General features: G+C 45.4%; 1 protein-coding gene across 11 annotated transcripts in view; it reads right to left on the bottom strand.

The window, feature by feature from the left end:
* Positions 1 to 13,972, bottom strand: part of LOC125761081 (mushroom body large-type Kenyon cell-specific protein 1) — a 132,906-nt gene that overhangs the window by 35,561 nt on the left and 83,373 nt on the right. For 10 of the 11 annotated variants that reach the window (XM_049421895.1, XM_049421893.1, XM_049421894.1 and 7 more), the window contains 5 exons: positions 6,868 to 7,257; positions 6,320 to 6,796; positions 5,813 to 6,198; positions 5,492 to 5,735; positions 5,172 to 5,406 (listed from right to left, as the gene is read on the bottom strand). In XM_049421895.1, the coding sequence (XP_049277852.1) occupies positions 5,172 to 5,406; positions 5,492 to 5,735; positions 5,813 to 6,198; positions 6,320 to 6,796; positions 6,868 to 7,257 (1,732 nt within the window). The remainder of the gene's footprint in view (positions 1 to 5,171; positions 5,407 to 5,491; positions 5,736 to 5,812; positions 6,199 to 6,319; positions 6,797 to 6,867; positions 7,258 to 13,972) is intronic. The other variant, XM_049421896.1, reaches the window with a different exon arrangement.

Below are 13,972 nucleotides of genomic sequence, written 5' to 3'. Positions count from 1 at the left end.
CTGATAGATATATCTATATTAAGCGAGGCCTGTTTATTCTGAATGGTTTGAGGTTGAGTGTATAGAACTAAAGCAACAAAATTTTTAGGGAATTATAAAGTAATATATAAAGTTTCACACAGTTTAGTTGCAAACATCTCTGCATTTTGAAGCTCTCGATCATTAATCAATTGTTTAACAAGGTACTGCTTCAGAATATGCTTATTCAGTTTGAAATCATTCTTCTTGATTTGCCTTTGATTGACTTTGATTTGAACATTTTGTATTGGGAATAATCAAGAACATATTACCCATATCAATAGAAACGGGTTTGTAGCCTAACGCTTAGTGTACCGTCATTTCCCATGTTAGGCTGTCTACACATGAATCCGCGGACGCCGCGGTCCGCGGAAAACACGTATAACTTGTATACCAGTTGGGTCCGCTCGGCTGTCAAATTCCGCGGTGGGCTGTCAAACCTACCGCGGCGCCTGCTGTTCCGCAGATTTGTTGATGTTCAACAAAACTGTGTTTCCGCGGTACCGCGGCTGATGACATTTTATTATTGTTTACATCTTGCACGCTGGTGGTTCGTTGTGAAATATTGTACGTTTGTTGTGAAATAATATAGTAGGCATCGGTTTATTATTCAATGTTGACTGTTGGTATAACATAATTAATAACACAAGTTATACGTGTTTTCCGCGGACCGCGGCGTCCGCGGATCCATGTGTAGACAGCCTTACGCGAATACGTGTTATGCGATTTTAAAAATTTGACAGTTTATGGAGTTTTCGTATGAGAAATTAAATTTTTAATGTCGGATAATATTTTAAAAAATACGTGACATTTTATCAGTATATATATTTGATTGGGTAGTATTATTAGCTTTTGTATTATTCGCTAGTATCATTAGTTTTAGATTAAATATTCTGTGAAGGTTTCATGTATAGAAAATCAGAACCAATTTAATTTATAAATAGGAAATAAGCTCAAATAATACAATATACTACTACTACTACTACTACTACTACTACTACTACTACTTAGTTTACAAAAAATAGTTTTGGATGTGCTTAAATACGAAGTATAAACGACGTGTTCTCCGGAACGCATTATACACGTTACTCGAGAAATGAATGTGGATGTATTTCAAGCAGCATGTAAAACAGTAATTATTTTATCTGTTTCATTCTTGGCAAAGAGTAACAACCCATTCTCGTCTCTAGAAATCACATTCAAACATTCTTAAACTGTTCAAATAATTGTATAAAATTAATTTGCTTTCATTCATTACTTTCTTTTTCTTGTTAATAATAATATTTTTCAATTAACAACACATTTAATACAATCCATCATGCCTAAGTGATCATCTTCGTTACTGTGAATTGTGTTATATTGAAAGTGTAACGTTGACAAGCAATATCTGTCACATTCAATCGGATAATTTGTCACACTCTTAACACTTCCACGCAGCTCATCACGCAAAGAATCAACCGTAAAACACGCGGATTGTAATTTGTCTCGGGGCAAATGTTTATATCCCATTGCAACAGAAGCCATATGGCTTCTTAGCATATCCATTCCATTGGCATGCACAGCCAAGTTGCACAGTGTTTTGGGAATGAATGCATTAAAGGGGGGAGGAAACAAAAATGATCCCCCGAAGTAATGTGACAAAATATTCTCCCGACAGATTTTGGAAGCAGAGGTTTGCTTTCTTCTTCTCGATTCAATCACGAGAATGGAAATAAATGAGGAACAAATTGTATTACAACATGCATGTCGTCGTTTGATCTTAGTTTCAAGAGCAATTTCATAAAGTTTATAGATTTTGTTTTTGTTGTTCTTGTGACAGCGATGAAACGTGTGAGCTTCATTGCTGTTGGTTAAATTTTTATCACTTTTGCATTGATTGCAATACAATATACAAAATGTGAATTGTGGTGCAATGAAATCGTGAAATCTACACAAATTCACACCATATGTTGTCGAAAGTAAAATGCAAAAAAACATAAAGTGAAAGCAGAGAGAGAGAGAGAGAGAGGAGAGAGAGAGAGAGAGAGAGAGAGAGAGAGAGAGAGAGAGGATAAAGTACGAAAGGAAACGAGAATAAAAGAGGAAAAAATTGAGAGATCCATTTCAAAGCACACCATAAATATTGTAATTCTTTTCTGCTTTTGCTGTTCTGCCCCAAACTTATACATAAACCCTCTGTTTGCAGTGCGAAGCAAACGAAAAGGAAAGTTGAAGGGAAAGAAAATGCCCGAGAGCAATGACCCCAGGACAGGGACCGCACACTGGTGTGTCGCCTTGCCGTTCTCGGCATCCCGGTTCGGTGTCTCATTCTTCGGTTGCATTCGTTTTCCTTGTGCGATTTGGAGAAACAAAACCCAAAAGAGAGAAAAAAAACCCCAGCTAAATATTACAAAACCAAACCGGGATGTAGCGGAAAAGGCAAAAATGAAAAGCGAAAGGGTTGCCTCCGGCAAAAAAAACGGGGGATTCGGATGCATCGGCCCAAAACATGCATTCGTTTTACCACCAGCCGAATTGTTGTCGTTCACCTCCTTTATTTTTTGTTTTTTTTTTGGTAGTATCATCTTTTCGTTTTGGGGCTATGGGTCCATATTCTGCTGTTGATGCAGGAAAAAAATACGGAGAAAAGAACACAATACGGTGAAAGTGGAAGGGCATAAGTGGCATTAAGGCCGAAGGCAACATGCAGAATGCCGCTTTTTGACACATTTGGCCGCGTTCTCGCGTCATCATGCCAATGCCAACGATCGTTTCTCGGGTGGTGTGTGGAAAGCAGAGTTTGAGTGTGTGTGCCGCCTGCATTTGAATGCATCCCTTAGCCGATCCCGATGAAGAAGCTGCCCTGTGTTGTTGTTGTTTTGGGGCGCTTCGCAAAACCCCGTTTCGCAACATGATTATTATTACCATTGCCATTGCCCATGTTTTTATGATGATTATTTTGGCGGCAAATTAACCTCACACACGGCGCATCTGCCCGGTTCTGGAAGTTGTACAACTGGGGGTGGGTGACTTATCAAGGGGAGGAAGAAGGAAGGACAGGAAGTGAAGCCTCAAAATCTGCTCAAAACGATGCGCATCCCGTTAGTTCGGTGCGATGTGAACGAACTTTGCGGTATTTTGGATCGGTAGAGGTCCCATATGGGATGAAATGATAGTGTGACGCAGCTCGTCAGATGTACGATTGTGCGTATGTTTGTTGTTTTTACTGGTGTATGATATTTTTTTTTGTTGTTATTAATTTACATACTCCAGTTGCTTGCACTCCATGTGCAGGGAGAACCATTTGCATGTGTGGCCTTTTTGGGCGCACGGAACATCAGCGTAAGGTGGGAGAATGCGAAGGGCGGATACGGTCGGTCAATTGAAGAGCAAAGTGAAGACAAATGCAACGCATCACGTGTGGCAGTTTTCAAATGCAATAAAAGCATCACGTAAGACATACGTTCTGACAAATGATGTGCCTGTACAAAATCTGGCCAACGGAGTTTTGCAACACGGAGTCGGCGATATGTTACGATGTGTTAACAAATCACGGGCCAGCTGTCATTTTTATGGTAGAAAACCGTTTCCTTCGCCTTAAAAGGCAATAGCATCGGTAAGGATAATGAATTGATCGTGTCGCTCTAGAGCAGAACTGTACTTGAATAAATGATTAATGGTACTGAATAGTCAGGAGGCAAATCATAACTGCAAAGAAGTATGCCAGATAAAAAAAAAACAATAATTAACCTTTTCTGGATTTACGTCTTGTTAGTCGGTGCGTCAATCTACGGAGTTGTTAAAAATACTTTGAAAGCTGAGGTAATTTTCACCTTTTTAAAAGGTTTTATTGTTTGCAGATAAAACATTTCCCGTGTGACCATGTGATAACGAACACAAAGAACTCATTCATCGGTTGTATTCTTATTTGTTTGCTGGCAAACAGGAAAGGAACCATGTTAAAAGCAGTAATCGCAGCAGAAGTGTTCAAATTACTAATTAAAAATTTATCCATCGATAACAATGATCACGCTCACGACAGTCTTAGCCATGGCGAGATCGTGTAAGCAGAAGCGATGTATATCGGCTATTTCCTTTTTAATAGCATTTTGTAGCATCTCCTTCCCCTTGTGTTCCCTGGTTGCCGAGGGGTAATCGCAATCGACAACGGAAACAATGCTGGGTGTGGTGGTGATACATGATACAGAAGCATTTTCTTTTCCAATCACCTGCACCTGCATGAAGAACGCTGCAAAACTGAGCACCGGAACAACCGGTGAGGCGTCCCAGCAGAGGGTGGAAGGTGTTAATGAGAAAGCGATGTTAATTGTGACGGTTTGGAAGCTTCGTCCGAAGGGTTTTTTCCCGATGTTTACCTGAAAAACGAGGGCTAAAGTCCAACTCCCACGAAGAAGGAAAAACAAAACACGTGGACCAAAATAGCACTGCCCTAGAGAACACGAACGGAGAGCGAATGGACTCGCGGTGAATCAAAACCAATCAATCGAATCGCTATCGCTCGATTGCCTCAAGAGATCGGGAAGGACATGAAAGCTCTTTTGTTTTTCCTGACACGATATGCTTGCGAAGTGGAACTCGTAACAGCCTGGCAGCAAGCTGACAGGGGGCAAACGGACAAAAGGAAGTGTTTCCACATGCAAGGTTACTTCACAAACAGGGCTGTTTGGTGACGCTGTGAGGTTTGTGTTGGGGAAAAAATGGGAAAACAATCGACAACTAGTATATTTTCATTATCTCGGCACATATCCACCACGCCGCGGTCCCATTTAATGGGTAGTCAGCGGGAATGATGCCCGCGGAACTGTGGCACATAAGTATCGAATTTCAATTCTTTTTCACTGCAATACAGCGCACTACAGTGTAAGAAGCAAGCGAGCAAACGAAGAAAAAATTCAATTAAAAAATGGCGACATGGACGACACCATTTGGGCCGATCGTTGCCCGCGTTGAGCAATTTGTTCCTTATCGAGGGGTTGGATTCGATTACGATCGGCCATACCTGACTCGAACCATTCCCTTGGTTGAAGGTTTTTGTAAAGAGCTTCACAGAGACATAATTGAAATAGTTTCCATGGTGTACATGTGCCTGCCGTGAGCACGTCATATTATTCGTAGTGCAAAAAAGTGAAGAGCGTTAGAAATGCGCCACTTACTTGTAGATGTGCTTCGGATCTATCATACCACTCAGCAGTGATGTCATACCGGAAGTGCCCGGTTTCGCGCTGAGATCAAGCGGTTGTTCCCCGGTTCCACCGACCACCGTTCCTAGCTCGGCAGCCATCTTGGCCGCAGTTGTGGGACTGATGGCGGCAGATGGGGACCCTCCACCAGTGCCCGATTCGACGGCTGTCGGTGACATTTGCTGCTGTATCTGCGAATACCAGATAGCTGTTGGGAAGCAAGCAGATGGCCGGTATGGTACCAAATCGTTACTGAGCATTTGATCGGCTGACTGCATAACGGTGCTACTTACGGTTGTAGAGCTGGGCAAGATTCGGCTGAAGACCCTGCAGCGATGTAGCCGCGGTGTACTGTGCCACAAGCGCCTGCAAAGAGGACAGATTCTGGGAGGCACCGGTTTCACGTAGTAACGCTATCAGCGACTTAGTAGACAGTCCACCAGCCGCACCGACACTCCGCAGACTTGCCATAAGTTCTGGCTCACTACTTTCGCTCGTGTCGCTATCGGATTCGGCCATTACGGTTGCAGTAGCTCCCTAAAGCATCACCATATGAGTAGGGGTTAGTACGGTAGAGGAGAAGTTTGTTCGAATGTTTTGTGTTTTGTGCTTACCCGTGGATTAAGAAAACGATCTCCTTCAATCGGTGCCGGACCGGTCTCGGGTACCAGTTCGCCTGCCTCATTCACGGTCAGCAATTTACCGTCGACACAGAAATAGCACTTGTCCTGCGGCTTCCAATCGATCGGTGTAGCAGCCTCAGCCTCCGCAGGTGTTTCCGTCGTTAACGACGTGGTACCGGTGGAACCATCGTCCGTCGCCATCCCGTTGCTGCGATGCTGGATTGTGTTGTTATTACTGTTGATCGTATTGTTGTTGTTCGTCCCGACAATGGGCAATTTGGACACGAGGCTCAATTTTACGGCTGTAGCTTCCGCCGACTCTGGGTTTGGTTGTTCTGATTTTATTAGCGACGTATCTGCATTTTCGATTGAATTTTCTGTGAAACAATGTCCAAACGTTCGTATAGTTAGGAATGGTAAAGATAAAGTGTATATTTCGATATGTATATGTTCATTCGATATGTTCATCAATAAAGTAAAAGTTTTATTGTCACCCACCTGCAGGTTCCTGTTTCACAATGGACACATTTTCCGGTTCGGTGGCAGTTTGGTCTCCGCGGAGATCAGGACTTGTCACGGAAGACGCGCGACGATCGGGAGTGTTCGATTTTCTTGGCTCGGCAGTTACTTGCTGGGTACCGGAGGCTGACTTGGGCCTCGCAGGATCTCCATCAATCGTGCCCGAAGGTGACGAAGGAAATGGAGACAGCCCGTCCATTGTGGTACCGGTCGATGGTGTGGAAGTGCCGTTATCATTGGTGTGACAATCGCGCGATACCGGTGAGACCGAACGATCGTCCTTGCCGTGTCGTGGCGATCTGGCACTAGTTTGTGGGTTAAGCTTTTCCGATGCCAGACAATTGGTGGCACGCGGACTGTCGGGACTGGCGGAGGCGGCAATTTTTGGATCGACATCTACGTCGCCTTGCTGACAGTGACCGTTTCTTACTGTGTGTGGGACGTTAGGTGACAACGCTGAGTTAGGGACATGGTTTTGGGACATTAAAGTGAAAGAGAGAGAGAGAGATAGAGAGAGAGACTCTTACCTATAGCCGTCGCGGCAGTTGTGTTGGCAGCTTGGGCAGCGGCAGGTGTTGTGAGGGATGCCACGGCAGCAGCATTCGCTGCGGCCACAATGGCGGCGGGACTGGTCTTTTGATCGATCATGCCGCCGCCAGCAAGCGAAAGGGCTGCGGCAGCGGTTGTAGCGCTGGCGGTATTCATCAGCGGCCCTTGCTGCAGTTGGGTGGCCGCGGCTGCAGCAGCTGCGGCGGCGGCAGCGGCAGCAGCGACACCGGTCGTGCCGTTCAGCAGATCGTCCTCGGTGGCGTTTGTAGTACTGGGATCCAGCAGATTCAACTGTTGTCGCGTTAGGACGTCCTGATAGTGTTTCCATTTCCTGCGTCCCATCAATTCTTCAGCGACACGTTCTAGTCCTTTGTTGCGAACGGGGGAAAACAAGGTTCAATTATTTGTGCTCGTATTTTGTACTCATATTTTGTGACATATTTGTTAGTAAGAAAGAAGACGATCTGTAAGACGATTTGTTATTTTACAAGTCTATAGTATTCGAAATTAAACAGTGAATCAATTTCAAATCAGCCATATGAAAGTGAACCACAGTGCAGAATGTTTCGTTTGATCGTAATTTCATGTAACAAGTATCAATCGTTGCAAAAAATGATTGTAACTTGTAAGAACTTATCCTTCTGTTGGTTTTTTCCTTTACAAAGCGTGTGTTGTTACAAAATCAATGTATCAACTAATTACAAATCTGTTTCAGCTCTGTTTTCTCCCGTCTCCCTTAATCCCTAGAGTGCGTTTAATTTCTTCGACAGCCATGCTAAAAAGCGGCTGAAATGAGAAATGCATTGGGGTCCGTTCCGGCTTTGGAAACCCGTCGTAAGAGGGAGTCCGTAAGAACTTTGCTAATCAATAATCATTTACTATGGCTCCCATCAGTGCCTTGCTTAATGTGGCGTGTGTGTTTATAGTACATGTTGTGTTTTGTGTTTTTTTTTCAGTCGTTGTTGTTCAAATGGTTACAATATCCTAACCTGCTCTTGGGAAAAACAAAAAGAGGCCAGAGGAGGAAAAAAAGGCACCGAAATGAACATGGCATATTTTTTTCCCCAACTTTTGCATTACGTTAATGTTGTTATTGTTGTACGGTTCCATTCCACACACAACGTCACAAACAGTTGAATCTTTAAGGTTGGCGTTGTTTGTGTTCGACTTCCCCCAAAGGAAGAACGTTGTTGTTCTGTCTGCCAGTTTCTCTATGCCAGATTGCTGTCCCGATTTTTTTTTTGTTGCTAGATCGCCCAGATCCCCCGATACAGAGCCAGAAGTTTATCTATTCTCGCATGGTGGTAGTAAAAGAAATAAATAAATAAAAGAAAATAGCAACCCTTTCTAGTGTTGAACCCCGCTTCGATAGCTCGATTCGATCCTATTTTCAAATTTTAATTACTTTCCGTTTCCGTAGCTCCCGCGCGCTGGTGTGCTACGGTACCGTCCACCATGCAACCGAAAGCCAACCTGCCGTCAAAGACGTGCGGACGGGAGCTATGATGCCTTTGTTTACAGGCAGACAGGTAGGCAGGCGAGGGACGAATTCGAACCACACGCAATTTTGACCCATTTAACCTATTCGGTTAAAACTGCAAAGTCCTTCTACAGTGGGGTGGGTACGTGTGCTAGGCTCCGGCCTGGCAAAGCACTGCAAGCGACGGTAAGGATAATAATTAAGGAAACTCCGTACCCTGATGCAATTCACTGCATGCCCCTTCACTCCCTGGGAGAGTTTCACTCGTCATCGATCGACTTAGTGAATGCATATTAAAAATGCGTACTTTTTCTGTTCTCCTTCTTGTGGCATGCTTTCGAGAGCGGCCCTGCTCTACCGATTTTAAGGTTGTTTAGGTTATTATTCAAAAGCAAACGGTACGGTCAGTTACAGCGAGCCTTCCCCTGTGCACCCGAGACAGGAGCAGATAAAGGGCAGGGTGTACAAAATGTAGCATTTTCATCGCGTACTTGTACATCGAGTAGTAGTACCAAAAACGTACCGGCGGTGAGAAGAAGAAAAAAAAAGCAGCAGCGTGTGGATAATGCCTCCTGCACAATAATGGCTCGGAACCGGTAGATGCGGTACCACGATTGTACACGCATCGAAGTAGGAGGCAAAAAACAAAAATAAAGCCACCACTACTCCACCACCGTACGGGTACCGTTCCAAACCGGACGCGTAAAGAGGGCCATTTTCATCATCCCTGTGCGTGTGTGCATGTCATTTACGCGTGCTTTGCATCGTTTGTATCGCTACCCCTTTCGCTTAATGTAGTTTGCACTGGCGGATTCGCCTTCCCTATGGTCAGGAACGTTCACCAAACTGCAAGAAATCATTTAACCGGCAAGTGGGAAAAAACGAAAGAGGGGAACAGGATATGAAGGATACTAGAAATTCGAGTGCGGAGGCTCCACTCCGCACGCCGGATTCGGTTCTTAAGTAGCGCAAAATCCTAGGCAACGATTTTCCGTTGCCAATACTCGAGCCTCTTTTCGCCCTGGAATTTGGCGGTACAGTGAAGTGTGAACGGGAAGTGCGTAGAGTTGCGAATGGGAGAGGGCTTCATTTATGCGTAACAAGCGCAAAGTGCGTTCTGGAACACGCTTCTGCGGGTACCGTTTTACCGCGGCCCAGTCGCCCAGGTCCACGAATTTGCCAAACTTTCTTGCTCCCCATCGGGTGGTTCATCGGTCACGAATTGCAGTTTGCAGCAAACGCGGTGCATCATCTCAGCGCCGCACAGTGCCACTTTCCCGCGCCCTACCTCGGTGGAAGGATGGCGTACAAGAGAGCCTTACATCCTGCCTGCGGCGCTACGTATCACGCATGTTTCGGCGAGAGCCACGTGGGCCACAAAAAGCAGTCGATGGAGGTGGGAAGAACTTAGCGAAGGAAATGGAAGGGGAACAGCGGGGTTCGAACATGCCTCAGCACCGAAACTGGACCCTACGCACATACATAAGTAATAAATAGAAAATCGATAATGCATTTCATTATTTCAATATTAGTTTGCATTAAGTATTATTATTTCTGTCCTGCACCAAGACGTCGCACACGAAACTGGACGAATCTTATGGCCATCGCACAAGTGGATCCTTCCCAAATCACCCTCGCTCTCTCTCTGTCTCTTTCTCATTCCTTCTCTTTGTTTCGCTTTCGTCTTTTTTCCTCTTGCATCTGCTCTCCATCTCTATTTGTGTGCGTATTTCGGCTCTCAATCTTGATATATCCTTATCACCCTAACCCCTCAATGTCTTCTTCCAAACTCCACGATCAAGCCTTCCGGAGTATGACGATGTATGTATGTCCTTTCCTGGTGCACTGGTGCTTTGTAAAGACGTTACCGTTGCTGCCACAGTACGTGCTTCGGAGTCGCGTATGCGCACGTGTTGTGCATCATCTGCTGCCGGGTGGTAGTGTGCGGGTTTTTCGGCTCGTGATACGACCGGTGGTATGCATAGGAATATCAAAAATATCAACACAAATAGCAATTCCATCATCACCAAAAACAGAACCACCACCACGTCTTGGTCGGTGGCAAAAGTTTCTTTGCAAAGTGTACGACTGTTGTCTTCGTGTCCACGTTAGTCCACGAAAGACTACCAATACAAGCTTGGCAACTACACCGGACGAAGGAACACCTTTTCAGGATCTCGTTCGGTTTCCAGTTTCCTACCGAAAATTTCAGAAAATGACCACGTACTTCTTCATCTTGCATTCGTTTCATGCCCATTTACCACCCACTGCTGACCGATACGCCTACACTATACACGCACACACACACACACAAGCCGAACTGATCTGAAGGTGGACGGCCCAAAAGTCTCGCAAACCATGCCACAAATGCCGGAAGGAATGAGAATGAATGCATGAGGTACCGCTGCCTTACCACAGCTTCGGAGCAATTGAAGGGTGTCCGGAAGGGTGCATGGGTATGGGATGGGTTCGATTCTCGAAAATTGCATTTTCTGGCCACATCCTAAGGTGCTGTCGTCTCGCCCACTTCACCCGCACTCCGTTCCCCGTTCCATTGTGTTTGATCGAAATCTTAGTCCAAGTCCATGCATATAAACACGCACGCATAAATACGCACATAACAGCATCGGTGTACCCCGGTTTGCTTGCCCCGAGCATCATCGTTAGGCTCCGGTAAGAAGCACAGCAGCTACCATAAGGAAATTTCAAATCTTCGATCGGATCCGAAATTTACCACCCCACACTCGGCGCGAGGAAGGGGGGCAGGATGTCATACTGCCTTGGACAACATGCCGAGGGCAAGAAAGGGAGCGGAAGGCGTCGGGCATGCAAGAATAAGAAGACTGCTTCTTCTAATCTAGAGCACCCGGAAGTCTTCGAACGCTTCGTCGTGTCCTTTTGCATGCACTGCCTGGAAAAACCACAAACCCTTCTGCATTGCTTCTTGAACAGCAGAAAGAACATGGCCTGCCGGCCATGGTCGTGAAGAAGAAAGAGACAAAGATTGGGCAGGTTGGTTGGACCGGTGGTGATGAAGAAAGTGGTTGTGAGCTTTTTGGGGCGATGCATCGATGCTGTGCGGGTGAGGGAGGGGGAGAAGGGGACAATGTGGCCGGTTGAGGTGTTTGGAAATATTCCGACCGATACAACCCATTCCATGCACTGTGCATTGTGTGCAGCATCCACATCTCCGTTTGGGGTTTCTTTCCAGATGAAAGAAAACAGCCAAGGAGTGTGACACACCGGCGGCATTGAGGGAGCGGGATGAAGATGGTTAGAAGTGGAACCTGTTCCCAATCTTCCCTTTCTTAGTGTTCATTTTACCCCTCGTGCTAGAAGCAGCACACTCAGTTCTCTGCACGCTTCGTACCAAGACTGAAAGGGGGTGAACTGCTTTGGACGCCCACTGTGCGCTTTACAATCTAATTTCGACTGCCTCCTACATTATTGATGCATCCGAAATGCATCCGAAAATTCGTTCCCCTTTCGCACCCGATATGTGGTGGGAGGTTGGGATGGGAGGCACTCATTTGCACGCACAAAGGCAAGGATCAGACCAAAGTCTTGTGATGATGTCTTGTGTCGCAAGGTCTTGTGTCCGTGGTACTTAGCCAGAGGTACTCCAGCAACGGTAAGATGAAAATTGTGCACCAGAAATTGGGTGAAGGCAGAGAAGGAGTGCAATCGGAGTGCTACGGAAGAAGAAACGGCCAAAACTGGACTGCAGCTAGGCTTGTGAGGTTGGCCTGTGCGTACACTAATGTACCTTGAAGAAAATTTCAAAACCCCTTCTTCACAATAATTCTCATACCATCGTCTTGCTTATATGGCTTGCTTATATCGGACCTGGAAGGTTGGTGCTAGGTAGACTTGCCTTCTGGTCATTCGTCTCACTGCCGACCAGCACTTATTCGACCTCGCTCGACTATCGCTCTTCCGTGATGGGGTAGGTTTGAAAATCGAAGAAACTATGCCCAGCGTCACCGGCATAGAGGGATGGATGCACAAAACGGATGGATTTCATCGTCTTAGGCCAGGCAATAACCACCCCCAGCTGCCTCACGTCTTCCTCCGTGCGGTGGTTGTAAATAGAATCCAGTTTCCAAAATCCTTTCACACCAATACTCTCTCACACACACAGACTCAAAGACCGAAGCGAGCTGGTACAATGCATCGAACGGCAGTCAGCAGGCCCTTTACCTTTTCCTTATCTCGACTGACCATTTTGCTGGGAAATTTTCGGATGACCGCCCCAAATCACCGCCCCCTCAAAATGCAACATCTTCCCATTCCACCGTCGTGACTTTCCAGCCACCGAAAATCCTTATCATAAACATAATAACATGTTTACGTAGGTTTTACACACACGAATTGTGCTATAAATTATTCGGTAGAATCGAATGTTTCTGCACCGTGCCACCATTGTTTCCCCGATGGTTCCGTGCGCGCCCGTTTGGAAGATTTCTATTTCGAGACGGTTAGAGTGTCACCCTACGGGAAGGGTATTTTACGAAAAAGGTGTGTGTTTGTGGGTGGTATGCAATGGAACCTGACCGGTAAGTCAGCACGTGCGGAAGTGTGGTGGAGCTTCGGTACAGTCGGTCAGTTGTGGTTTTGTGCTCGTTTGAATCAAGCTGTGGGGGTTTTGTTTGGGATTTGTTGGGCAAAATCCTCATCCCAGTGGCATACATGTGGCACATCGAACGCTATTTCGTGTGGCCATGTCTTCGATCGACGTGTTGGTAGCTCCGAAAATGTGATTAGCAAAATGGGGAGAGGGAAAAACCCCGATGGTCACAAGGATGGATGGGGTTTTGCGTGGCTCCGTACGGTGTGTGTAATACTGCTTGTAAGGACGGATTGGTATTGGAGGTAGTCTTATCCCGTCTGCCGGGTGGATCAAAATCGTTCGCTTTGGTAGGATGAGCCAATGCTCTGCCTCTACTTCATCCATCCTGCTGCAGGAAGACTCTCAATCGTTTTCTCTCTCATTTCGGCTCGGTGTAAATGTCTTGTCAGACTGTTTCGCCTTAAAAGCGTAACCCTTCGGGCGAACCAGTTTCTTGTGCTTGATAAAATGTTTCAATTTTTGGCATCATTTCGTAGCTCCATTGAGCGGGAAGCAACGCAAGGGGAAAGGGTCAATCGTTAAGAAAGTGAAGAGTAAGTACTGATGAGACAGGGTGTTGTAATTGGAATTGGATTGCACTTGGGTGAGGACACTCGATTTGGCAGCCGACGAAATGCTGGACTGTTGTTGTTGGTTCAATGATTGCCAAAGAACCAGAATTTGTAGTGAAGTTCTCAACAGCACCTGCTAGAAATCATGGTTTTCGAAGCCTCGAAGAATGTTGAGTGGTTTATTGCATACTAATAGATTATTGGAACACGAGAGATGTTTATTTGATATTCACTTTCAATTTTGTCAGTTTTATTTTTGTAATACATATAAAAAAAATTATTACTGATTAAAAATCATGCCAATTAACAAATATGGCTTTAGACGTGCATTTTCATGCAGATACCAAAAGGCATGAGAAATTGTAGCTCACATCATAATAATATTCAGCTTTGCAACATCAGTTGTACATGTTGTTTCATAT

The sequence above is a fragment of the Anopheles funestus genome, chromosome 2RL, assembly GCF_943734845.2.
Source record: "Anopheles funestus chromosome 2RL, idAnoFuneDA-416_04, whole genome shotgun sequence".
NCBI lineage: Eukaryota > Metazoa > Arthropoda > Insecta > Diptera > Culicidae > Anopheles > Anopheles funestus.
Note: the sequence above shows the minus strand (reverse complement) of the source record. Positions and strands in the feature narration are given on the sequence as shown.